At 50.8% G+C, this 25,079-nt stretch overlaps 3 protein-coding genes across 3 annotated transcripts; 1 reads left to right on the top strand and 2 right to left on the bottom strand.

Moving 5' to 3' along the window:
• Positions 1 to 10,174: 10,174 nt before the first annotated feature.
• Positions 10,175 to 19,623, bottom strand: APOA4 (apolipoprotein A4). Its single transcript, XM_084783618.1, has 4 exons — positions 19,605 to 19,623; positions 12,436 to 12,533; positions 12,046 to 12,172; positions 10,175 to 11,346 (listed from the first exon to the last, which is right to left on the bottom strand). Exons 2-4 carry the CDS (start codon positions 12,482 to 12,484, stop codon positions 10,338 to 10,340), a joined length of 1,185 nt encoding a protein of 394 aa, XP_084639744.1. The 5' UTR covers positions 12,485 to 12,533; positions 19,605 to 19,623; the 3' UTR covers positions 10,175 to 10,337.
• On the top strand, positions 17,923 to 19,921 carry APOC3 (apolipoprotein C3). The gene is made up of 4 exons (XM_084783619.1): positions 17,923 to 18,020; positions 18,591 to 18,658; positions 18,765 to 18,888; positions 19,640 to 19,921. The coding sequence occupies exons 2-4, from the start codon at positions 18,604 to 18,606 to the stop codon at positions 19,761 to 19,763; spliced, it is 303 nt and encodes a 100-aa protein (XP_084639745.1). The 5' UTR covers positions 17,923 to 18,020; positions 18,591 to 18,603; the 3' UTR covers positions 19,764 to 19,921.
• A 3,064-nt stretch (positions 19,922 to 22,985) lies between these two features.
• Positions 22,986 to 24,849, bottom strand: APOA1 (apolipoprotein A1). Its single transcript, XM_084781612.1, has 4 exons — positions 24,760 to 24,849; positions 24,484 to 24,545; positions 24,183 to 24,336; positions 22,986 to 23,647 (listed from the first exon to the last, which is right to left on the bottom strand). The coding sequence occupies exons 2-4, from the start codon at positions 24,524 to 24,526 to the stop codon at positions 23,050 to 23,052; spliced, it is 795 nt and encodes a 264-aa protein (XP_084637738.1). The 5' UTR covers positions 24,527 to 24,545; positions 24,760 to 24,849; the 3' UTR covers positions 22,986 to 23,049.
• Between the last annotated feature and the right edge of the window lie 230 nt (positions 24,850 to 25,079).

Below are 25,079 nucleotides of genomic sequence, written 5' to 3'. Positions count from 1 at the left end.
GGGAGCTGCCCTCTTGTCTCACACCCTCCTGGGTGACCCTCCTCTTCTGACCCCTTCATAGTCAGAAGCAGACCTAACTACAACCAGGACACCAAGTCCTCAGGCCTCCGGCATGCCTCTGTGACCTGTCCACCCTCTGAGACCATGGTCCACAGAGTCTGTGAAGTGACCTCAGCCTGATGTTTATGCCAGAGATACCTGTTGATGGTGCAATGCTGGGTAGGGCCAGTGACGTGGACTGATACGCAAGATGTACCCGGCACAGTGAGTAAACACCGGGCCAATACACCCAAACAAGATAAATGCTATTCATTTGTTCAGCTTCTGTTTAGAGAGACCCCCGCCCCCCCCACATCATCAGAGACCTGAGGCTACAGGAAATGAGTGCTGAGAGAGATGACAGTAGAGACAAGGGCGGGGGGTGGGGGGGGGTAGGGGGGGTGGGGGGGCGGGAGAGGAGAGCCTGAGGGCCAGAGAGGATGACAAGACAACAAACGATCATGAGCTGGTGAAAAAAAAAACCACAAACCCAGAGCCAGTAAGAGGTGCCAAAGGTGTGGATGCTGACCTTCACACTGGCTCCCGGTTTCTTGGAAGCCTGGGAAGAGGATGGTTACATATGTACCTTAATCAGAAAGGAGCCATGCCAGATTCATACAAAAAAGGGTTTCACCAAATAGCTTGAAAAAAATAGCTCACGGGGTGTTTATTTGTTTTTTACTTATTTGGACAAGATCTCACCTTGTCTCCCTAGCTGACCTGAAACTCACTATCTTGTGCAGGGTGGCTTCAAACTCACAGAGATCCGCCTGCTTCTGCTCCCCGAGGGCTGGGATTAAAGCCGTGCGCCACCACTATGCACAGCTCGTTATTGTTTATAAAGTAAGGTTTCACAATATTGCCCAAGTTGACCTCAAACACTTGGGTTCAAGAGACCCTCCCACCTCTGGATAGAGGGTCTTCTGAGTCATGGGGCTGGGGTGATAGAATGTTTGCCTAGCAGACAAGCAGCCCTGGGTTCTGATGCCATAAAAGGCCACTGACTGAGGGCCAAGAGCCGGTGTTCAGGACATTCGAGTCTGGGTTCAGTCCCCAGTACACGCCACAGCAGAAACAGACAACAAACCCAAACAAATACTGAGAGCAAAGTGAGGCAGCCTCATGGACAAGCTCCAGGTGGCCTGACACAATCCACAGGTAGAAATAAATGGGCCTGTTTGAGTATAAGATCTTTTCTATTGAAATATTAAAATGTGGAGCTGGAGAGATGGCTCAGAGGCTATGAGCACTGTCTGTTCTTCCAAAGGTTCTGAGTTCAATTCCCAGCAACCACATGGTGGCTCACAGCCATCTATAATGAGATTTGGTGCCCTCTTCTGGTGTGTAGGCACACATGCAGGCAGAATACTGTATAAATAAATAATAAATAAATAAATCTTTTTTAAAAATTAAAATTCGCCAGGCGGTGGTGGCACACGCCTTTAATCTCAGCACTCAGGAGGCAGAGGCAGGTGGATCTTTGTGAGTTTGAGGCCAGCCTGGTCTACAAAGTTAGTTAAGGACAGCTAAGGCTACACAGAGAAACCCTGCCTGGAAAAGAAAAAAAAATTAAAATGCACAAATTAACCAAAAGCTTTATATTTGGGTCCCTGCTCTCTCTTCTCCCCCCCTCTTTGAGACGAGGTTTCTGTATAGCTCCAGTTAGTTATGTAGACCAGGTTACACCAGAACTTGTAGTGATTCGCTGCCTCTGCCTCTTTTCAAGTTTATCTTAGAAAAGAACACAAAACAGAAAATATGAAGAGACACGTAAGCAAATAGAAAGACAATCCCTCATAATTATACTGTCAACACTCAAACATTCTTCCATATTATTTATCTAGGAATATGTTAACATCTATGTTTTGCTGTGTTTTGTGTGTGTGGTGGATATGTGTGTGTCGCTGTACATGCAGATGCTTGTGAAGGCCAGAGGTTGGCATCAGGTGTCTTAACTGCTCCGCACCTTATTTTATGAAGTAGAGTCTTTCATTGAACCTGCAGTTCACGTATTTGAATTGGCTAGGCCGCTTAGACAACGAGCCTCAGACTCCAGAGCTGGGCTTACAGAAGTGTGCTGCCACTCCTGGCTTTTCACCTGGCTTCTAGGAGTCCAAATTCAGGTGTCTGTGCTTGTGAAGTCAGCATTTGGCCTAGTGAGCCATCTCCCCATTCCAGTATGACTACTTTTTATGTTAGTGTGTACACACACACACACACACACACACACACACACACACACACACAGAGGCATACTGTGATTTATCCAGGACTTCCGCTTACTGCATTCTTTCTAAGCTTTAGAATCACAGAGGGTTAGAGAAAGAACAATTGTAAGAGGAGCTTCATCGCCCTCTTCTGGCTTCTTTGGGTACTTGTACTCATGTGGTACACAGGCACATACATGCATGTAAATAAAAACCTTAAAAATAATAAAATAAACATAAATAAGATCACAGTGGGCATTCTTATGGTGAGATACATGTACTTCATGATTATTTCCTCAGATTAAAAGTGTAAATAAAAGAACATTGCGCTGGACAAGCTCATCCCTGTCTGTGGACCCTTTGCCACAGTGCCGTAGCCCTCCCAGGCGCCTGGCACCCGTGGCTCGCAGGCTAAAGAAGGGATTCACAGCAAAACCTTTGCCAGTCTGTCCAGGCCGCTTCTGTAAACCTGTGTGCAGAAATGGCCAACAGAGTATATGTTCCTGCTTTCACTTGGGGCTGTACAAAGAGAAGCCAGGCAGTGGTGGTGCACACCTTCAATCCCAGCACTTGGGAGGCAGAGGCAGGTGGATCTCTGTGAATTCAAGCCAGTCTGGTCTACAGAGTGAGTTCCAGGACAGCCAGGGCTACACAGAGAAACCCTGTCTCAAAAACAAGCAAACAAAACAGACTTGCAAGGACAGGAAGAGGGAAGAATAAACCACAACAACTTTGGGGGCGGGGGAGCTATGAAACAAATGAACCAGTTCTGATGAATTTAGCAGGCCCAAGATTTCTGGTCCTAAGCTGGCAATGGGGAAAGGTGAGCTCCAGCTTGCTCACCACATTGGATTCTCAAACCACTGGTGCTGCATCTGCGTATGGGCTAGAAACAGCCATATCATGAGACTCAACTCAGGTCCCCCAGTTTGTACGGCAAGCACGTTAGACCAGCCATCACCTCAGCCAGATCGTGCCATTTCTATGGATTGGTCAGGAGGCTGCGAGCAGGGGTCTCATGTAAGCGTTGAACTGAGGCTGGAGATACAGTGATCTGGTCTGTTTCCAAGGCATGTCACGCATGCGCCTGACAAGCCACCGCTATTCCACCTGTCCCTACAGAGAACTTTCTGTAGGACTGCTGGAGTAGCCTTAGTCATCGTGGCTATCTTCCTGAATGTGGTGGGTCCAGAGAGAGAAATCAGGGAGTCCCAAGGCCCTCTACAACCCCACTTGGGACACATACGTTCTGTCTTCCACAACATCTTCTCCTCCTCCTCCTCCTCCTCCTCCTCCTCCTCCTCCTCCTTCTTCTTCTTCTTCTTCTTCTTGTTCTTCTTGTTCTTCTTTGGTTTGGTTTTTCGAGACAGAGTTTCTCTGTGTAGCCTTGGCTGTCCTGGACTCACTATGTAGACCAGGCTGGCCTTGAACTCACAGCGACCCACCTGCCTCTGCCTCTCAAGTGCTGGGATTAAAGGTATACACCATCATTCCTGGCAGTACCCTTGGCTGTCCTGGACTCCCTTTGTACACCAGGCTGGCCTGGAACTCACAGCAATCTGCCTGCCTCTGCCTCCAGAGTGTTGGGATTAAAGGTGGGCGTCACCACACCTGGGCACAACAGCTTCTTCATCACACAGGTCAGCCTGCTGCACTAGGAGAGACACCACCCAACATGTGAATGCCAGCAGTGAGGGCTGCAGGGACCATCCACAGGTGGAGGAGATTAAGTGTATCTCCTTGAGAAACAAAGGCATATTAGTTATTATAAATAAGGAGACGTTAATTATTTTATCAAGAAGAACACATATGACCATAAGACTTCGCAAGAAAAGATTTGTTAATTCCAGGCATTGCTTGAACAAATGTTTATTGAGCACTAGCAGAAGCCAGAATTAAAAGACTACTAGCCTAGCCTGGAGTGGTAGCCACACCCTTTTAATCCCAGCACTCAGGGAGGCAGAGGCTGTGAGTTCAAGGCCAGCCTGGTCTACAGAGTGAGTCCAGGACAGTCAAGGCTACAAAAAGAAACTCTATCTCAGGATTTAAAAAAAAAAAAAAAAAAAAAAAAAAGACCACTATTCTGCAGTTGTGACCAGGGACAGAGGCATTACCCTCCAGTCTATACTAACAATGTAGTTTTAGGTCCCAGGTTTATTTATTTGTTTGTTTGTTGAGACAGTGTTTCTCTCTGTAGCCCTGGCAATCCTGGAACTCTCTTTGTAGATCAGGATGGCCTCAAACTCACAGAAATCTGTCTGTCTCTGCCTCCCAAGTGCTGGCATTAAAGGTGTACACCACCACCGCCTGGCAGTCCTAGGTCTTCAATCTCCAGAGCACTAACCCACCATTTTAGAACCTCCCTGGAAATTTTGGGCTCTTTAACATGTCCCTCTGTTATCAGCTGCTCACCGCCCAGGGCAGGACCACCAGGACGGCACTCTATTCATTCCCAGACATAGACAACCCCAGCGAACCTCAGACTTCTCTTTCCACAAAGCAGATTTGAACTTCTCTGGGGACAGCAGGTGTCCTGTGCCAATAGGACAGGATGTCCCCAGGCAGGAGCTGATTTTGATCCTGCCAGGACAGTCTCTAAAAAGCCGCAAGATCTGTGTGAGTGCAGGAGAGCGGCCCTCAGATCCCATCCCTGTGCCCTGATCAGGGCCACTGGGGACATCAGAGACGGAGAAGTTAGAGCCTCCTTTGCTCTTCTCAGACGCCAGCTGACCTTTGAGCTTGGGAGTTGTGTGGGTGTGTGACCAGAAACTTGGGTTGGTAAAGCTCACAGAGGACGCCCAGTACCCACTGTTCTGAAGAGAGGCTGGGCAGGTCCTCCTACCTTTGGCCAGGTCAGCCCTGTGGGAAAGCACTGGGAAATATCTCACTCTCTCACTCACACTAATAATTAATAAACAAAATACAAAGGTTCCTAGACCCATATCAGGACTTTGTTCCCCCTTGAACTCAGAACCTCATGGAAAACTAAGAGCAGCTGTCAAGGTGTACCTGAGCAGGACAGATGGAACAGGTTCCCCAAGTCCAGAAAGATGTCTTAACTACTAGAAATGACCTGGGATAACTGGGCCATAATAGGCTAAGTCCACTCACTGTTTTAGAGCAAAGCAGACTGAGGAACAAACCAATCTACAGAGGATTAAGTGTCCTGCAGACAGGCCAGCATGACTTATACAGGCAGGGAAGAAACTGTGGCTTCCAAAGTCCGTCCTCCCTCCCTCCCTCCCTCCCTCCTTCCCTCCCTCCCTCCCTCCCTCCCTCCATTCCTCCCTCCTTCCCTCCCTCCCTTCCTTCCTTCCTTCCCTCCCTCCCTCCCTCCCTTCCTTCCTTCCTTCCCTCCCTCCCTCCCTCCATTCCTCCCTCTCTCCCTCCCTCCCTCCCTCCCTTCCTTCCTTCCTTCCCTCCCTCCCTCCCTCCATTCCTCCCTCTCTCCCTCCCTCCCTCCCTCCCTCATTCCTTCCCTCCCTCCATCCCAGACAGAGTCTCTCTGTGAAGCCCAGTGTGGCCCCAAACTCATACGCCTTCTACCCCAGCCTCCAGACACTAGGGGTTCAGGCCTGCACCCCCACATCAGGCTGCAAGAGGCTGCCATTCGGGCAGCTGTGCTAGGAGTCACAGGTGAGCTCCCTCAAAACTCATCAGAGGGCTGGCGAGATGGCTCAGCAAGTTAAGGTGTTTGCTGTCAAGTCAGATTACCTGAGTCCAACCCCTACGGCCCACAAGGTAAAAAGAGAGAGCCCACACTTGAAACTTGTCCTCAGACCTCTACATACATACCACGGCAGGAGTGCACACATACATACCCATATGCGCGTGCGCGTGCACACACACACACACACACACACACACACACACACACACACACATGAAAATTAACAAATAAAACTCACCAGAGGGAGTGGTGGTGCTCACCTGCAATTCTAGCCAGAATTGGATGAGAAGCTCAAGGCAATCTTTGGTTACTTATCAAATTTGAGACCAGTCTGGGATACACAAGACCCTGTCTCAAAAAAAAAAAACAGAAACAAAGATTTCCTCATAGGGAAGCTCCCCAGTCAAGTCGAGGCACGTGCAGGAGCTGGGCAGCTGTTGTCAGAGACAAAATACCATACACAAGGAGGCACATAAAATACAAACTTTACAATAACAATAATCAAATCAACCCAGCTTTCTTTTTTTTTTAAACCCACACATAGTCTAGTGGTTGGGTGCTCCAACATACAGTGTGTGGTGAGGGTCACCTCCTGGCTCATAGACGGCGCTGTCTAGCTACATCTGATGTCTGAAGCAAGGAGAACTTCCACAGGTAAGAATTTTAATCCTGTCCTTAAACATCCATTCTCTCCCAAAGACTCCCCTCGTGATATCCTCTCTCTCTCTCTCTCTCTCTCTCTCTCTCTCTCTCTCTCTCTCTTCCCCCCCCCTCTCTCTCTCCTTAACACAGATTATCTTTTGTTGCAAATTTCTAAAATTCAGGAAAAAATACATTAATTTAATCTAACCTAACTGCCCAAAATTCTATTTACATTCTTTCAAGTTATTATATTTTATCTAATGCTTGAAACTTCTAAAGCACAGAGGAACAATTGAGACTCATTAGAGTTTCTTTGGGTCAAATAAAAACATAAAGGTGTAAAGAAGCCATTCATATCCGTTCAAACCATACACAATCCTTACAGAGCACCAGTGACAAGTTTGGGAAACACTCACAGCATCTGTGGATGTATTCATACCCACACACATATAAGTTAATTTAGTTTTCAAACTTTTTAAAAGAGAATATAAGATTTAGGCGTAAATCAAATCTTTGCAATGTTAAGATTATTTTCTTTTTTGTTCTTTGTTTTTGCTTTTTTGAGATAGGGTTTCTCTGTATAGCCCTGGCTGTCCTGGAACTCACTTTGTAGACCAGGCTGGTCTCAAACTCTTTCGAAGATCTGACTGAAAAGCCAGGCGTGGTAGTGCACGCCTTTAATCCCAGCACTCGGGAGGCAGAGGCAAGCAGAATCGCTGTGAGTTCAAGGCCAGCCTGGTCTACAAAGTGAGTCCAGGACGGCCAGGGCTACACAGGGAAACCCTGTCACCACCGTCACCACTTGGCTGCAATGGTTGTTTTCTATTCTAATACCTTCAGAAGGATCCTGTCCCTGATAGACACTGCAGGTCTGCTGCAGCCATATGCTTCCTGCCTCTCTCCTACCTCCCTTAAGGCAAATGCCTCTTAGTTCTCCTTTAAGCTGGCAGTAATAGCTTCTCAACTTTACTTGTGTCTCTTTGTACTGACAATGCTATCTGGGCCCTTCTCCACCTGAGGAGGCCACAGGTAGTCTCCCACATGGTACTTCTGTTCCTGTCCTGGGCCTGGGGTCCACCTACTGTAGAGGGGAGGGGAACTTGGTCCTAGGTTGAGGATCAAGTTGCAGAAGTCCTTTATTGTCACTTCTGGCTGTGCAGAAGCTGAATCTTTGGGGAGGAATTTTCTTCATGGGACATTTGAAAAGATCCAGGGGTCACTGTTGGCTTACACATTCATGAATGCTTCACAGCAATGAGCTGAAAACTCAAAACTAACTCTAAATAAGATTGTTTAATCCTGGAAGAGACCAAACCCCAAACTGCAACAGTATGAGGTAAAATAAACCAACCTAATCTAATCTTTTGTTCTGTAGCCCTGGCTGGCCTGGAATTCACTATGAAGACCAGGCTGACCTTGAACTCATAGTGACCCACCTTCCTCTGTTTTCTGAGTGCTGGAATTAAAGGCATGTGCCACCCACCGTACTTGGCCTAACACCATTATATTGATGGTTGAAAAACACTCATTTCAGGAAGGCCTGGACAAGTGGGTCCCTGTCACTCACTGTCCAGTCCGTCTGCCCTAATTGTGGGATTCAGGCCAATGAGAGACTCTGTTTCAAAGGAAAAAATGGTTCTCTTAATGATTATCCTCTGAAATGTACATGCACCCATCCACACAAATACACACACACACACACACACACACACACACACACACACACACACACACCCCACAGTATGTCCATATCAACACCTGAATCTGAGGGGACAGGAACTTCCAGTCTATTAAGCAATGCTGTGAACAGGACCGTGTGCCAGGTCAGTGGCCTAAGAGGCTGAAAGCCAGGAGTGACATCCTGGTTCAGGAGAAAGCAAGCAAGTGCATCTCATTCAGAGAATCCAGGACAATGGTAGGACCTAGGGAGAGGCATGGGGTAGTCCTGGAGACAGCAGGAAAGAACTCAGGGTTCCCACACAGGATATATACTATGAAGGGTCTGGGAGACTCAAGGCTTTGAGAGGCAAAACTCACCTAAATGACACAAGGGGAGAGGATTAAAGGCGTGCACCACCACGCCCAGTTAATAATGCCAGTCAGCCAGTCCCCTGCTGCCACTTATCTTCGCAGAATGTGCTCACCTGTGTCTTCTCTGATGGGGAGTGCTCACCTGTGTCTTCCCTGCTAGGGAGTGCTCACCTGTGTCTTCTCTGATGGGGAGTGCTCACCTGTGTCTTCCCTGCTAGGGAGTGCTCACTTGTGTCTTCCCTGCTAGGGTGTGCTCACCTGTGTCTTCCCTGCCAGGGAGTGCTCACCTGTGTCTTCCCATAGGTCAGAGGTGGAAGTAGCTGTGACAGTTTGGCCTGAGTACCTGAGAAACTTCAAGGTCTTGCCAATGCCTGGATTTGGTGGCCTGGATCTGGAGGTTGGGCACTTGTGCAGGAGAAGAGGCCATTTCTTTGGTGTCTGCTACACTGGGGCAGTATAGCATAAAGATCCGTGAGTGTTTACATTGCACTTGAGGTTGTATTAAGTGCCATCAGATCTTCTGGACAACTCTGGGCCAAGGCTCCTCATTTTTCTTTCCCAAACAGGATTTATTACCTTCCCCCAAATCATCCAGCAGGCAACTGGAAAGCCAGGCCTGGGCTCATGACACACTAAGGAAGCCTTGGGAGGGGAGGAGGCCAGCATAGCTGGGGCTACCCCACACCTTGTCCCAGTCCATTCCAGAACATCCCAGGGGGACTTTGCCCATTCTGAGGAGGAGCAGTGTGACTTGCAAACCTGAGTCAGACTACAGCCAGTATGTGAAATCCTTTGGGAGGAAGCCCTGGTCTGAGATTCCGTCCTTGGGGGCTGTGAGGCAAGGACAGGGGGAGAATTCATTCTAGAGACTGCAGCTGCCCATGGCTGGCCGTGCCCATGAAACCACTTGGATCCTCTCTGAGCGCTCAATCTCTTAGCTCAGCAGCCACAAGCTCTGTCATAGGCCACCCATCAGGAGGTTCCTGGGTGGAGTTATCTGAAAGTTCCAGCACCCAGTCCACCCCTGCTGCCCAGACCCATTCACATCCTGTGGTGGAGTCAACAGGTTATGTCATAGGTGGAGAAAGTTTCCAAGCAAGCATGAACACTTTGCAATGGGATGGAGTCGGGTGGCTTACTTTTATAAAATTAAACTCAAACTTAAGCACATACTAGGAGCGACTTGCTGTGCGGTGAACTCTTCAAAGTCAGGGACTGTCTCTTGCTGCCCTCCAGGTGGCCCTGTCGGCATGAAACCCAGTGTTTGGGCACACAGTGCCACAAAAGCTGTTTTGACTGTCTCAGATATCTTGACTGGAACCTCGAGGCCATTTGATAATTGCTTGGTGGCTATAAATGACTGTAAGTGGGATGCATGTTTTGTGTTCCAATAAAGTGGCATCTTTTCTGTATCCTCCTCTCCAGCACACCAGCCCCTGGCCCACCCAAAGGCTCATTGCCTGCTCACCTCCCATGTCCCCCTCCCACCAGTCCCTGCCAGATGCTGCTAGCTTCTCCAAGCATTGCTCTCCTCCCCACCTCAGGCTGTTCCCCACCAAGGAATCACACAGCAACCTGATGTGGCTAGTTTCTCAGTTGCTTTATTGAGTCGCGAGATGAGGCATCATCTCCCACAGGACATGTGTCCTCAAGCTGGTACAAGAAGTGCTTAGGGACAGATTGACAGACAGGTGCTGGGGCAGGGCAGGTGTCTGCTACTGGGATGGGCCGAGGGCACCAGGGATAGCTCAGCTCTCTTGGGGGATGGGCTGCACCTGCTCCTGCACCTGCTGCTGCACCTGCTCCTGCACCTGCTCCGGACCCTGCTCCAGGGGCTGGCCTGGGCTCCCCTTTTTTTCCAGGGTGCCCATAAAGGAGCTGACCTTTTCCCTCAGGCTCTTCTCCAAGAAGCTCAAGTGGCTTTCCACGTCCCCCGTATTGGAGCCCAGCTGCTGCCTGAACTGCTCCATTTGCCGCACCAGAGCCTTGTTGAACATCTCCCCCAGGGGCTCCACACTGCGCCGGAACTCCTCCACCTGCTGGTCCAGCTGCCTGTTGAGGTCTTCCAGAGCCTTCGGGAGGCCCTCTGTGTTGTCCTTCAGTTTGCTCTGCACATCTACCACCAGCGGGGCCAGCTTCTTCTGCAGCTCGTTGATGTTGGTGGAGACCTTGGCCTGGAGCTCCTCGGCGTTCTTCTGCATCTGGAAGGCCAGGCCCTCTAGCTGGTGATTGAGTTTCTCCTGCACCCCAACAGCAAGAGGGGCCAGGCTGCGACGCAAATCCTCCAGGTTCTGGTCGATTGTGGCCTTCAGCTCGCTGGTACTGGGGGGGAGGCGCCTCTTGAGGTTTTCCACATTCTGGTCGAACTTGTTTTTAAACTCATTGGCAAGGGGCATCACTGAGGCCTGAAAGTTGTCTGCGTTCTCCTGGACAGTGCTCTTGATTTGCTGCACGAAGGTAGTCAGCTGGTCCTTCAGTTCCTGTGTCTGTGTGCTGGCCTGTGCTTTCATTTTCTCAGTATAGGGCCTCAGGTGCTCCTGCAGCTTCTGCACATTGTCCCCGATGGCCTGGCCCACCATGGTGGCATGGGGCATCATGCTGTCGCGTAGTTCCTCCAGCTCCCTCTGAATCTCCTGCTTCATGTTCTGTGTATCCTTGGTTATGCGCTCACTCAGTTCTAGGACAAAGGGCGGCAGCTTCTTCTGCAGGTCATCGGTGTATGTATTCATGTTTCCAAGCTTGTCCTGGAAGAGGGTACTTCAGGGAAAGGATGGAGGAAGAGAAGCACCATTATACTTAGCACTAGATACACCTGTGGAACAGTCGGCTCTGTGTACCTGCCTAGGTTGGTCGGTCAGGTGTCCATAGGCTGAGATGTCCATCATCTTGTCCTGGTGGCCCTCCCTGGGATGGGTCATGCTTTTTAGGAAATCTACTAGGCTTAGTGTGACTTTGGATTTTTTTTTATCTGCAAGGATTCTGCTGAGCCTCTACCTCCTTATCTCCCCACCGCGTGACTCAAGAAGATTGCTTTCCTTTCCTTGAGGATAAAGAAGAGGACCGGACTTTGACATCCCTCCCAGCCCAGGGTCACATTGTGCAACTGTATGCCTTCCAGTGGCACAGGGTCTGATGTCCTTGCATGTGCTCAGAGGACCCCTAAATATCCCAACCTCCCTCCCCCTGATTGCACAGGCACCTTATGTCCTCAAGGGACATATTTCCCTTCTCTTTTTACCAAGAGCTTCTGATGGGATTTGGCTACTTACCAAACTCTAGCACATGGAAATAGGAAGATACCATAGGGATAGATGCCTAGTTCCAATTGCTCTCTTTACAGGGAGGATCTAGGTCCAGAGAGACTCGGCTCCACTAGTGAGGAGGGAAGGATCCCAAGTGCTAGTGTCCCACCTCTAAGGTCAGCCAGCTATGGCCTTGCAGGCTGAGTCCACTCACTTGAGTTGTTGGGTGATGTCTGACTTCTGGAATTGTTCCACAGCCTCCTTGGCATTGTCCTTTACCTGGGTGAATAGGTCCCATATCACAGTGGCCACCTGGTCTGAACTGACCTCAGCCCGGGCACCTGGGCAGAGAGCAGAAAGCACATAAGTCACAAGGGTACGTCTGTCTCCTGTCCCCTCTGCCTCGGCTCTGAGCTGGATGACTTTGGCATTGGGATGTTCCCATCTCTAGGATAAGCCAGGGAACAAGATGCCAGCAAAGGTCTGTTCGCCTATGAGCTGTTGGACAAACCTGATACCACCCTGAGCAATCCACTAAGTCTAAAGCTGGCTTTCCTTGCTTTTTCTCTGATACCGCAACAGCTGGAGAGCAGTGTCTACTCACCAGTGACAGCCACCAGGGCCAGGGTCAGCACCACGGCCTTCAGGAACATCCTGGGCTCCTCTCTGGGCTGCGACAGCCTCAACTGAACTGGATGCTTCCTGGAGTCAGAAGAAAACAGTTAACCGGTGTTGCTGCCGAGAACTGACTGCAGCCACAGCCAGGCACACATTTAAAGCCCCTCTACCCCTCTGTCCCCGCCTCCTCCCCAGTGTGACTCCACGTTGGAAGGTGACGCACTCTCAGGAGGCCTCTTGGACTTTAGTGACCCTAAGACAACGTGGAAGCTGACAGCACACAGGCAGCTGGGGGAAGCAGCCTTGCTGGGCTAGCTCCACCCTGTACAGGAGGCTGGGAAGGATACCCCAGAGTTTCAGAAGGGACCAGCCAGGGAGTCTAGGGGAGTCCCTGAGAAGGGCTGAGGCCCCAGGGGCCCTGTTGGCAGCCTTGGGTCTGTGCCAGGTGGGTGTGGGGAGCCGGGCGAACAAGGTCCAGGTCTCCTCTTTTCACTCCAGTGAGACAGCCCCCACTTTGACAGCTGCCACCAACCCAAACTCTGTCTCAGCACATCAGCTACAGAGATAGCACCAGGCCCATTCCGGGGTGCAGCAGGCAGTGTCTGTGGTAACCTTGGGCAGGAGAGGATCAGAAGCCAGGACTGAAGGGGTTAACCATCAGTGTGCTTTATGTCTCATGACTGTCAAGCCGAGTCACTTCAGTCTAGTTATCTGAAGCCTCAGTTCCTCCTTTGAACAGTAGCTAAGTTTGATACGTTAAGGAGTGTGGTGCACGTGAAATGGGTGCAGTGGGCTTAGCCTGTTGTAAGTACCAAAAATGACATTGATTTTCTGTGTGGGTCAGAGCTAGGAAGGTAGCAGAGAACCTGATCCTCTCTAGAGAGCGGCAGAGGGAGGTCCACCCTTTTCCTCAGAGGGTCATCAAGTAGGCTACAGGCAATGGTAGATGACAGACACTGCCGTGGAAAGTACATTTGTGACATCCTACTGAGACTCCAAAGGTGCCCACGCAAACAGTTGCAGAAGACACACATTCAAGACATTCACAGCAAAGGTGCCAGGCTGTGGTCAGCGTGCAGCCTTGATGGGGCCAGGAACTACATGATGCCTAACATACTGTCCCACTGGAAGCTATCCACCGATATCTGTGAAGTGAACGCCATTAGAATAGGCCTCAGTTGTGCCGAGTTAATTTGCTGTGTTGCCTTTTGTTTGGTTGATTTTTTTGTTTTTGTTTTTGAGACAGAGTTTCTCTGTGCAGCTCTGGCTGCCCTGGAACTTGCTCTGTAGACCAGGCTGCCCTTGAACAGAGATCCACCGCCTGGCCATTTTGTTTTTGTTTTCAAATGTGTCCAGATTGGCTTGTCTCGTGAGACTGAAGTCAGCTAAATGCTTGTCCTCTTCTGCTAGCCGCACCCCCCCCCCCACTACCCTGAAATGTTCCCTGTGTTACTATAGCTTCTCGAGTGGATAGGATCTCACTCCTTCCTAGAGCAGCAGTGCTTTAGTGAGCTTTTAAAAATTAGCCTTTGCCAGGTGTGGTGGCACGTGCCTTTAATCCCAACACTCGGGAGGTGGAGGCCAGTGTATTTCTGTGAGTTTGAGGTCAGCCTGGTCTACAAATCGAGTTCCAAGATACCCAGGGCTACACAGAGAAACCCTGTCTCAAAAACAAAAACAAAAACCAAAACAAAACAAAAAACCAACCCAATAAATAAATACATGCAACTTAATTTATTATCTACTAATACTTGGTGGAGTGGGTATGCATGCATCACAACACATGTAGAGGTCATATGGCTTGAGAGAGAGTCTCTTCTTCCCTCCTATCATTCTGATGTCATCAGGCCTGGTGACTTTACCCACTGAGTCATCTTGCTGGCGTTTTCGGTGTTTTCTGACTCCCTGGGTTTGCATTTGAATCCCACACAGTGTGTGGCTGGCGTGTGGCCTTGGGTGAGTCTCCTAAGCCTCCTGAGGCTTCACTTGTGAAGATCCTGTGGGGTAATCTGGTGCCCAGTAAGTTCTCCTTGACCGTTAGCCATGTTTTGCCTCTAAAAGGTTTGTCTCACTGATCCACTGGTCCCCATCCTGCCTTGCCAAATCAAGCCTGATCCAGCCTGTGCTGGGCCCAAAGGTCAGGACTGATGGAGGATGAGTCACAGTCACGTGGGACACCTCAGCTGCAGCTCCACCTCCTGGACCTGCAGTCTGAGTACCAGGCGCCACTAGCGTGAGACAGGTCCAGAGGTAATTGCCCGTTTGTACCCTTGCTGAGAGGACCTGTGTTACCTAAGCTTGTTCAGGAGTGGCTGCCAGTGATGGATGGACAGATATATGCATCGGTATCTGAGTTTCCTGTGGGCACAGAACTTAACTCTGAGCTAAGAGATTAGGGCACCACACATACATGTGTGCTCAGCACTCAGTACGCAGTGGCCCCCGCAGGGAGGATGTACTGCCTCCTAGCATGGCGTAAATGAACATATCGACTTCTCCAAGACTGGGGCATACTTCATATGCATCTGCAGATAATTTGCATAGGGGGCGGGGCAAAGAGCAGAGAACATTACAGCCAGCCTCAGACACAGAGGACCAAGTGATCTTGGCACTCACATCTCTGTCTGACCCTCCGTCTCCTTGCTTATGTTCATCCAGAGATCATGGCCAGTAAGGCAAATAGTCATACACCATCTGTCTACCCATACAGAAGCGAAGCAGAACCCTGGGACCCTCATGCACCCAGCCTGCTCTTAGCCAAACAGAAGCAGGCTGGCAACCCACTGCCGAGGGCCAGTCTCAGACTAAAAATTCAAGACTTCTTCCCCACCGTGATGCTTAATTTTAACCGGCGATTTGACAGAATCGTGCATCACCTGGGAGAGGGGTGTTTGGCGAAGAATCCTGCCCTATATAAAATGGAGACAAGCAGCCAGGCGGTCGTGGTGCAGGCCTTTTCATCCCAGCACTCGGGAGGCAGAGGCAGGTGGATCTCTGCATTTGAGGCCAGCCTGGTCTACAAAGTGAGTCCAGGATAGTCAAGGCTACAGAGAAACCCTGTCTTGAAAAACAAAAAACAAACAAACAAATAAAAAATGGAGATGGTGAGCTGAGCTGAGGTGAGAATTAGTATTTCATGGCGCTTTGCTTTTAAATGTGTGATGTGACCAACTGCTTCATGCCCCTGCCACCGTAAATTCCCCACTTGCAAGCCAGGATAATTCCTTCACTTGTTTGTGTCAGGATATTGGGTCCCAGTAAAAGGAAAAGAAACTATGGTACATACCCACTACTGGTTCTTCCCTAGGCCTGGGAGTCAAGAAGAGTGTCCTCTCCCCAGAGGACTCTAGGCCAGAAAGCCATCCTAAGGCCCAGGCTGGATGGCTGAGAGGGCACAAATACTTTGGAAGGGGTTAAGTCCCAGGCCCCAGGTCCCAAGGTATCACCTGCACGCTGCTAAGTTCTCCGTGCAGCTAAGTATCACGTGGCTGGGAGTCTCTACTGGCGCCCTTTGACTTTTCTTCATTCGGTGGCTATGTTCTGTACAGGAGAGATGGCAGGCTTTCCAAACGCTCCCTACCAATGGAAAAGTGACCCATCTCAGCATCTCAGGGCCAAGGACCTGGTACCACACCCCAGGTTAGGATCTTAGGGCAAGAATTGGGCTGAGGAGAGAAAAGGCTGGAGCAGCTGCCTCCACCATACACAATGCTCAATCCTGGTTCCTCCTCATTACTGTCTTTCCATCTCAGCATCACTAATACTTTTCTCAGAGGAAGCTTAAGTATAAATGGCTGCCAAGAACCAGCTCAGGTGCTGGGGCCCAGCTCTTCCACTGCTGGCTGGTATGTGTTGAGTAGGCCTCTACCCCACTGGGCCTTTGGTTTTTAGCCATAAAGTGGAGTTAGCAATGTCTAACTAAGTCACGGGTTTTTGGCCAACTTACATTTTTAACAGAAAATAGACTACTTCTCGTTTTGTCACAGAAGTCCAGGCTGACCTCCAGGTCAGGAGACTGTGAGTCCTTTCCTGGGTCAGCTGCGGCTTTCTCCATACTCTTCCTGTTCCCATTAATAGCGGAGCAGATTTCTGACCACAAGACCATATGAGTCAGTGGCAAAGGCATCGGCTACTTACTTGTTTGTGTGTATGCAGGTGCATATGAATGTGTGATGTGGAGGTCAGAGGTCAGGCTCAGGTATCATTCTTCAAGGGCTGTGCGCCTTGCTTTATGAGACGGGGGTCTCTCAGTGTTATCTGGGGCTCACTGAACAGCCTAGGCTTGCTGGCCATCAACTCCTGGTGACTAGTTAGCAATCTGCCTCCTATCTCCCTGCCCCCAGTACTGGGATTACAGGAGGACATTACCATATCCATGTGTCACGTGGGTACCGGGAACTGACCTAAGGACACCACACTTGAAAGACAAATGTTTAAGTCAAAATGTAAGTATGTTGCCAACTGGCCTATTCCCCCCCACCACCAAAGGTATAATTTAATCCTAGGATTTTGCCTCGGGTATGATGATGCATGCCTGTAATCCCAGCAGTCCAAAGGCAGAGGCAGGCGAATCTCTTTGTGAGTTTGAGGCCAGCCTGGTCTGTAGAGCAAGTTCCAGGATAGTCGGGCTTAAAAAAAAAAAAAAAAAAAAGAAACAAATAAACAAAACAAATCCTAGGATTTCTTGGCTCCAAAGTCTTTGCATCCAAAGATGCTGTCCTCTGGGCTGTAGGTCTGAGTTCTTGCTCAGGGGACACCTTAGCATCAAGAGGCCTAAGGTCCCTCTTGGGAAGCTGCCTTCCCCACAGCACCTCTTTCACCCTTTCTGTACCTTGTGGCCTCCAGGTTCTCAGTGCCAGGGGTCACGTAGAGGCCAGATATCATCCAGCCGTGAGCTCTGCTTCTGTCTCAGAATGCTATCAATGGGTTGAGAGGGCAAGATGAGGCACATGGAGGAGGGAGGGGCAAAGGCCTTGGGCCTAGTACAATCTTTACCCTTCTCTCATCAAGCCTGGGCCAGGCAGGGCAGAGAAGACTGTTGGGGACACAGCTATGGGTGGAGGTCTGCTGGGGCCTTCACCCTGCCGCTGCCCACCTCGCTCTGCCATAGCTCTTCTACAGCTGCACCACAGACTGCCCCATTCAGTTCTACCGTGAGGCTTCTGTGAATATACCTGTCAACTGGCTCCAGGCTCCTTTTCTGGGCTTTGTTGAGAGAGATCGGGCCTGTCAAGTGTGAAGGGCTAAAGCACGCCTGAGGCCCAAGGCTTGTCCCCTAAATCTTTCTCTATCTTCCCAGCCTCACCTAGGGGAGCCAGTGGCTGAGCCCTTGGCTGTGGAGGTGGAGGTGAACAGCGTGGGCAACCTTGGAGGGATTACTCAACTCCTCTGGCAGCTGGCTGCATGGCCTCCCTGCCTCAGGCTCTGGTCTGAACTACTCAGCAGGTGACCTTTGCCCAGTTCATCTGGCCTTTCTGTGCCCCTGTGCCATCCTGGGGCCAGTATAAAACAAGTCAGAGCCCTCCCCGCTTGCCTGCTCAGTTTATCCCTAGAAGCAGCTAGCTACTCCAGGTAATGCCCTTGGGGAGGAGAGGAAGGGAGGGAGGGAAAGAGAGGGAGGGAGGGGACAGAGAGTTGGAGGAAGCTCTTGCTACCCGGCCAGCTAGCCTACAAAAGCCTTGAGATCCATAAGTGGCCTCCACCCTTGGGATCCTAATGGGTGGGGAAGGGCTGGAAGCTGAGGAAAGGGAGGAAAAGCTTTGCACTGGGAAGTGGCAGAGCTGACTGGAACTGGGTCCCGCTGTCCCTTACCCAGCATGCTCAGGGTTATTTATACGTCTTTGATGTTCATGCCTACCCCAGACAGAAACACTGTGGCCTAGAGATATACAGAAACCTCAGGTCTCCCAGCACATCAGGGCAGAGAAAGGGTAGATGTCCCACTCCGTAGGGGTTTTTTATATCCCACCATCCACCCTACCCTGAGGCCTGGCTCTCCTATAGTTCTCTGTCTGAAAGCTGATACAGGTAGGAGAAAGGCTTGGGCTTCATTCACCCCAGGGGCTATGGTGTTCTTGAGCTCAGAGATCTGGCGTGGCGGATCCTCCCACTAGTGCCTGCTCACAAGACGATCTCCCACAGGTGCACAGGCGCCATGCAGCCCCGGATGCTCCTCATCGTAGCCCTCTTGGCTCTCCTGGCATCTGCCCGTAAGCTGGGGGGAGCGGGGCAGGACTTTCCGTGGGAGCGCATCCCACCCTAAGAAGTGGTGGCTGCGAGGGAGGGCTAGCATGACTCAACTCGACTCTGTTGTAGGAGCTGATGAGGCAGAGGAATCCTTGCTGCTGACCTCCATGCAGGGCTACATGGAGCAGGCCGCCAAGAGGGTCCAGAATGCACTAAGCACTGTGCAGCAGTCTGAGATGGCCATGCAGGCTAGGTATTCACCCGACTAGCTTCTTTTCCTGTTCCCTCTCCCCTCACCCCTGTTATCTTCCCAGTTTTGGAAACTAACTGTGGGTCAGAGAAGTCAGGTGACCTGCTGATATCACAGGGCTCAGGAGTCCTCCAGCAATTTTTCCAACGACAGGCTGTTCCCCCACCCCACCCCACCTACTCAAAACCAGCTGAGACACCACCAGGACACTATTTGTATGGACTACAAAGGCAAACTGGCTGGACGTGGTGGTGCACGCCTTTAATCCCAGCCCTCGGGAGGCAGAGGCAGGAGGATCGCTGTGAGTTCGAGGCCAGCCTGGTCTACAAAGCGAGTCCAGGACAGCCAAGGCTGCACAGAGAAACCCTGTCTCGAAAAACAAAAACAAACAAACAAACAAACAAAAAAAGGCAAGCTGACCTTAAGTGTCCACCTTGCCATTGGTGCCTCGGGCCTGAGAGGGGCTGGTTGGTGTGTGTGTGTGTGTGTGTGTGTGTGTGTGTGTGTGTGTGTGTGTGTGTGTGTGAGCTATGAAGGTCTGATCCTACCTTGATGAAGGTGGGGTTCCTTAGGCTTCCCTTTACCATTTCTTTTGCCCTTGTCTGGGAGGTAGTTGCAGGTGATTCCGGGGTGGTAAGTGAGGTGGTGCTGGTGGCTTAGAGAGCCGGTGGGGCCTGGGGTGCAATCGTGGCTCTGGCAAGGGAACATTTCACACTTACCTCTACGGATGCCTCTTCCTGCTTTTAACCCCCAGGGGCTGGATGGACAATGGCTTCAGTTCCCTGAAAGGCTACTTCAGCAAGTTCACTGACAAGTTTGCTGGCCTCTGGGATTCTAACCCTGAGGTCCACCCACCAACTCCAGTTACTGAACCTTGAGACTTCTGTGTTCCAAATGTGCCCATGCATCCATTCTGCTGCTGCGGGGCCTAGGGGAGGGGGCACCCTAAAGGCTGCTTGAAAGCATTCTCATGTCTTTACCTCTCCCCAGACCTCACCTAAAGATGCCCAAATAAAGCTGGATCAGAAGCTGCCAAGGGGTGTGTCTCACGTGCCTTGATGTCTGGGCATGGGAATGAGCTAGGCCTGTTGGGTGGGTGGGCCTGGGGGGCTGTACCTCATCCACCACTTTAGCGGTCTTTGGGGGGGGTGTTTCTTCTTTTGTAAGTTAGAGATAGCCCTGCTTACCGGCTTGACCTGATGGGTTTATGTGAAAGATCAAATCAGGTAACAAACTTGCAATCACAGTGTGGGGACAACATGGACAATGTAACAGTGCGGCTTCTGTCCATCCTACCTTTGCTATCATCTTTGAAGTTCAGGTCAGATGTGATCGCCAAACCTGTGCAGCTGGTTTGCATGGCCCAGGGCTGCCTTCCTCTTCCTTCCTTCCTTCCTTCCTTCCTTCCTTCCTTCCATTATTTATTTTATATGCCCTGTGTAGCCCTGGCTGTCCTGGACTCACTTTGTAGACCAGGCTGGTCTCAAACTCACAGACATCTGCCTGCCTCTGCCTCCCGAGTGCTGGGATTACAGATGTGCGCCACCGAGCCCGGCTGCATGGTCCCTTTAAACACACTGAAAGGAAAGAGGCAGGCTGGGAGGTTGATTGGATAGGTCTTGACCCCACTGCATCATGCGTGGGGTCTGCCCCTTCACTGCAGGCTTGTTGTGAAACTGAGATGGCAGAGTGTCTAAAGGCTTGTGGCACAGCGTCTGCTCACCTCAGGTGCCTGGTAAACAGGCCTCTTTGTGAGAGCTAAGCTGGCTGACCTCTTAGACTGGAACACAGACCCAGTGTCCTCAGAATCCCAATAGGGCTGTTTACTATGGTCCCTCCACCCTTAAGCACTCACGTCAGAGAGATCGAGGGTCACAAAACAGGTCTCCCACACTAAAGAATAAAAGAGCATTGTTCAGGGAACGTGGACAGTGCTTTGCCCAGGGTCGACAACAAGCACAGGGCAGGGCCAGCTGTCCATTTTCCACTTGATTGGCATGGGAAAAGCCTGTGCCAGGTGTTTGAGGCTTTTTCCCAGACAGTATCGGTGCAGCTAGCAGCCTGGACTGTGCTCTCTCTGGAAATCCATCAGGGGTGTCTCTTCCTGTCTCCCCAGAGCCAGCAGGTCTCAGGGTCCATACCTGGAAACCTTCCCACCCAAACCTGGCCTGATACCTGCTTAGTTCTGTATGATTACAATTGTAAAGACCCCACCCCTTTATCCAGGGGCTCTTGAAGATTCCCCGGGGGATAGGGAAGGACTCTCTGGCTGTGTGACAATGACCTGCATACCCACGCAAGCATGAGGAAAGGCTGTTGGTGTGAGAATGTGTGTGCATGCACCGTCATCACATGAACACCAGTGCCTGGTTACACTTTTTTTTTTTTTAATTAAAGTAATTGTGGTTGCCCACAGCAGGTTAGTCTAAATAAGAGGCAACTCGGGCTTGGTATGCGGCTCCATTGGTAGAGTGATTGAATATCTATGGGTCACAGAGCTCTGGGTTTGAGCACCGCACTGAATAAACTTCGTGTGGTAGAGCATTCTTGTCGCCCCAGCACTTGAGAGATGGAGGCAGGAAGTTCATCTGAGCCCAGCCTGGAGCCTACTGGAGACACTGTCTCCAAATAAATGAATAAATAAGTAAAAAAAATAAGGACTGGCAAGATGGCTTAGCTGGGAGAGGCACATGCTACACTAATCCTGGTGGCCTAAGTTTGATCTTTGGGACCCACACGGTAGATAGAGAACTGACTGCTGCAAGTCGTCCCCTGATCACCACACATGTTCTGAGGCATGTGAAAATCTACACACACACCACATAAATCTAATAGAAATTTAACTTAAAAAAGATTTATTTATTTATTTATTGTGAATACAGTGCTCTGTTTGCATGTATACCATAGGGCATCAGATTACATTCTAGATGGTTGTGAACCACCATGTGGTGGCTGGGAATTGAACTCAGGACCTCTGGAAGAGCCATCAGTGCCCTTAACCTCTGAGCCATCTCTCCTACCCCTGAAATGTAACTATTTTTAAAGTGTTTTGTTTTTGTTTTTTGAGACAGGGTTTCCCTGTGTACACCTGACTGTCCTGGAACTCGATCTGTAGACCAGGCTGGCCTCAAACTCAGAGGTCCACCTGCCTCTGCCTCCCAAGTGTTGGGTGTGTGCCACTCACCTGGCTAAAAATGTAAATATTTTAAAGTATTTGTGTGTGTGTGTGTGTGTGTGTGTGTGTGTGTGTGTGTGTGTGTGTGTTGTCCCAAATACTGAACTCAGGTCCTTGGTCTTGGTGACAAATGCCTCCACCTAGTGAGCCACATTAGCAGCCCAATGTAATAAAAGTTTTTTTTTTTTGTTTGTTTGTTTCTTTCATTCTTTTTTTTTTTTTTAAACAACACATCCTGTCCCACCTTTCCTGCAATAACTAACTTTGGACCTTCATGCTTCCTCGAACTTAAAGGCCATCATTTGGGGTTAGGAGATGGATATGAAGGCCTCTCCTGTAAGTGTGGTGATTGGCATCACAAAGTGGTTTTTACCCAGCTGCCAGACAGAGGTGGCTGCAACTGCTGTGACGCCAGCCAGTTTCTGGATGGGGAAGCTACTGCAGAGGCGTCTTGCCTGAGGGAAAAAAGGAAAGGGAAATGTTTGCTGAGATGTTTGTAGTAAGCGAAAGCAGAGGGCTGAGTTCCAGGCATTTTATCTGCACCCGGCCAATAATACAAGCCTCTGCTGTTCCTTGAGGAATCCTAGCTCTAGGGAGCAGAAGGGGTTCCTGTCTACCCAAGTGGATCCCTCCTGGAAACCACTTCTGGCACAGTCACAGTTTCAAAAGTCGGTCAGTCCTATTCCCCGCCACTCCCAAGATTTGAACCTCTGTGGGGCACTGTTCAGGGGGCTCCCTGTCACTTTGCCTGGCCAGCTGTTTCCCTCAGAGCCTTCTTAGGAAGGGATTCTGTCTCACAATCTAAACTAGCTCATGCCCAGCTTGAGTAAGCTTGGAGAGCTGAGTAGTCCAGAAGGAATCCCCACTGCAGCACCATGTTGCTGCGTCCCTGAATATCCCCTATGTCCCCCAAAGAAAGAAGGCATCCCACTTTGGAAAAGTTTATTGTAAGAAAACCAATGCAGGGGTGGGGAACGGAGGCTGGCGCCTCACTGGCCGGTCAGCTTCTTGCTGGCCTCGTCGATTAAAGTCGCGACTCTGGTCTTAAAGGTCTCCACCATTGGCATCAGGCCCTGGCGCAGATCCTCCAGCGCGGGTTTGGCCTTCTCACCAAACGTCTTCAGGTGTTGGCTGGCCTTGGTGTGGTAGCTCGCCAGGGTGGGGTTGTTCTTGAGTTCGGCCAGGCGCTGGGCTAGTCGCTCGCGCATTTTGTCGCTGTGGGGAGCCAATTGTGTGCGCAGCGAGTCTACAAGCTGGCGAAAGCGGTCGCGAGCATCCTGGCCCAGAGGGCCTAGCTTCCCTTGCCACTCCTGCATCTGCTGGCTCGCGCTGTCGCGCAGCTCGGCTCCCAGAGGCGCCACCTTTTCATGGTAGAAGTCCACCTCCTTCTGCCACTTGCTCTGGAAGTCGTCTAGGTAGGGCTGCACGCTCTTCTTCACTTCCTCCAGGTCCTTGTTCATCTCCTGCCTCAGCCAATCTGTTTCCTTTTCCACATTATCCCACAGCTCCAGAGAGAGCGGGCCCAGCTGATCCTGCAGGCTGCTAAAGGTTGTGCCCAGGGTATCCCAGTTCTCCAGGAGATTCAGGCTGGAGGAAGAGAGAGCGCAGGCAGCTGAGAGATGGCCCCAGGCATCTTGCACTGCCCCACCTCTGCAGACCCATGATCCCTGGGGTCAGTCACGGGTGCCGTCTGTCTCCAAATGTGCAGATGCTATGGTCCTAGTTTCCCTGAACATGTGCCCCTCTAACTCCTAACTTTCCCTTCACATCTTTCTATACACATTGCCTGAGGCACCAAGGACACACAGGTGGGATTGGTGCCTTTTGCAAGGTCAGTCTCCCCCCCCCCCTTTTTTTTTTGGTGCTGGCTGACCAGTACTTGGGGGTTACACAAAGGAAGGGATTTTGCACTCATAGGCAGAACAGGGGTGTGTGGTTACCCAACAGCCAGGTAAATCCCATCTCTATTCCTCTATTGGAATCTGCCATGGTGCCCAATTGGTAGGAGAACAAGTGAAAATCTAGCCAGGTCAGTCACAGCCTCTTCTCCCAGGCCCCTCCCTCCCCCCTAGATGGGCAGCCCCTGCCCTGCTCCAACACCCAGGCTGGGTCCCTTCCTTACTTCAGCTGTTTGCCCAAGGCAGAGCTTTCCAATTGGGACACATAGTCTCTGCCGCTGTCTTTGACTGCATCGACATACACAGTAGCAAAGTCCTTCACTCTGTCCCATGGGGTCTGCGGGTCATCTTGCTGCCAGAAATGCCGAGCCTGGCTCCCTGGGGATGAAGGGGAGACCCATGTCAAGGCCAGCTCTGGGCTGGGGGCTGAGCTGAAAGGTCTCCCTTGGAGTCAGGGAGAGGGGCGGGGAGAATTCTATTCTCTGTACCCAGGAAGGTAGTCCATGGGGGCCAAGGGGCACCTACCTGTCAGGAAGATCAGAGCCACCGCCAGCACCACAGCTTTCATCCTGAAGGGGGTGGGTAACCTGAAGAAGAAGAAGGGCTGGGCTGAAGGAGGGTGGCGGAAAAACGATTGTCATGTAGAAGCCCCACACTTGCACCCCACAGCCAAGCCAGTGGAAAAAAAGTCTAGAGTGGGAAAAGTTCCCAGATAACCACAATATTGGTTTGGACAGAGTGGAGCATCATCTGGGAGGCACTAGGGAACCAGGGTAGCCTAGGGCAGGTAGCAGTACTTACCTCCCTGGCGCTAATAGTCTCTGGGTGTCCAGCGCTTCTTCCCTGACCTATATATGTCTGTAGGCAGGGGCTGGGCTAGGAGACTGATAAGCTCAGGCCTGGCCCTGTCACTGCTTACTTTTCCTGACAATGTGGAACTTAGAGTTCAAGGATCAGCTCTGTTCCTAAGGCCCGAGCAAACAGAGTGGGCAAACAGGAAGCTGTGGGGGCTGCAGAGCTGGGATCAAGGGTTCAGGTAGGGGCAGCAGGGGAGTGGCTGCAGACTCAAGGGGTCCCCAGAGAAGGCAGTTGCACCATCCCCCCTGCTGTGCTCCTATGTG

Source organism: Acomys minous (genome assembly GCF_964271855.1).
Source record: "Acomys minous genome assembly, chromosome: 5".
Lineage (NCBI taxonomy): Eukaryota > Metazoa > Chordata > Mammalia > Rodentia > Muridae > Acomys > Acomys minous.
Note: the sequence above shows the minus strand (reverse complement) of the source record. Positions and strands in the feature narration are given on the sequence as shown.

Bases quoted from the DNA above. Each gene is read 5' to 3' on its own strand.
- APOA4 (XM_084783618.1), bottom strand. From the start codon at position 12,484: ATGTTCCTGAAGGCCGTGGTGCTGACCCTGGCCCTGGTGGCTGTCACT. The intron at 12,173-12,435 runs GTGAGTAGACAC...CTCTCTGCCCAG, and splicing joins GGCCCTGGTGGCTGTCACTG to GTGCCCGGGCTGAGGTCAGT. The intron at 11,347-12,045 runs GTGAGTGGACTC...CTTTCCCTGAAG, and splicing joins GACATCACCCAACAACTCAA to TACCCTCTTCCAGGACAAGC.
- APOC3 (XM_084783619.1), top strand. From the start codon at position 18,604: ATGCAGCCCCGGATGCTCCTCATCGTAGCCCTCTTGGCTCTCCTGGCA. The intron at 18,659-18,764 runs GTAAGCTGGGGG...ACTCTGTTGTAG, and splicing joins GGCTCTCCTGGCATCTGCCC to GAGCTGATGAGGCAGAGGAA. The intron at 18,889-19,639 runs GTATTCACCCGA...TTTAACCCCCAG, and splicing joins GAGATGGCCATGCAGGCTAG to GGGCTGGATGGACAATGGCT.
- APOA1 (XM_084781612.1), bottom strand. From the start codon at position 24,526: ATGAAAGCTGTGGTGCTGGCGGTGGCTCTGATCTTCCTGACAG. The intron at 24,337-24,483 runs GTAGGTGCCCCT...CTTCATCCCCAG, and splicing joins GGCTCTGATCTTCCTGACAG to GGAGCCAGGCTCGGCATTTC. The intron at 23,648-24,182 runs GTAAGGAAGGGA...CTCTTCCTCCAG, and splicing joins GCCTTGGGCAAACAGCTGAA to CCTGAATCTCCTGGAGAACT.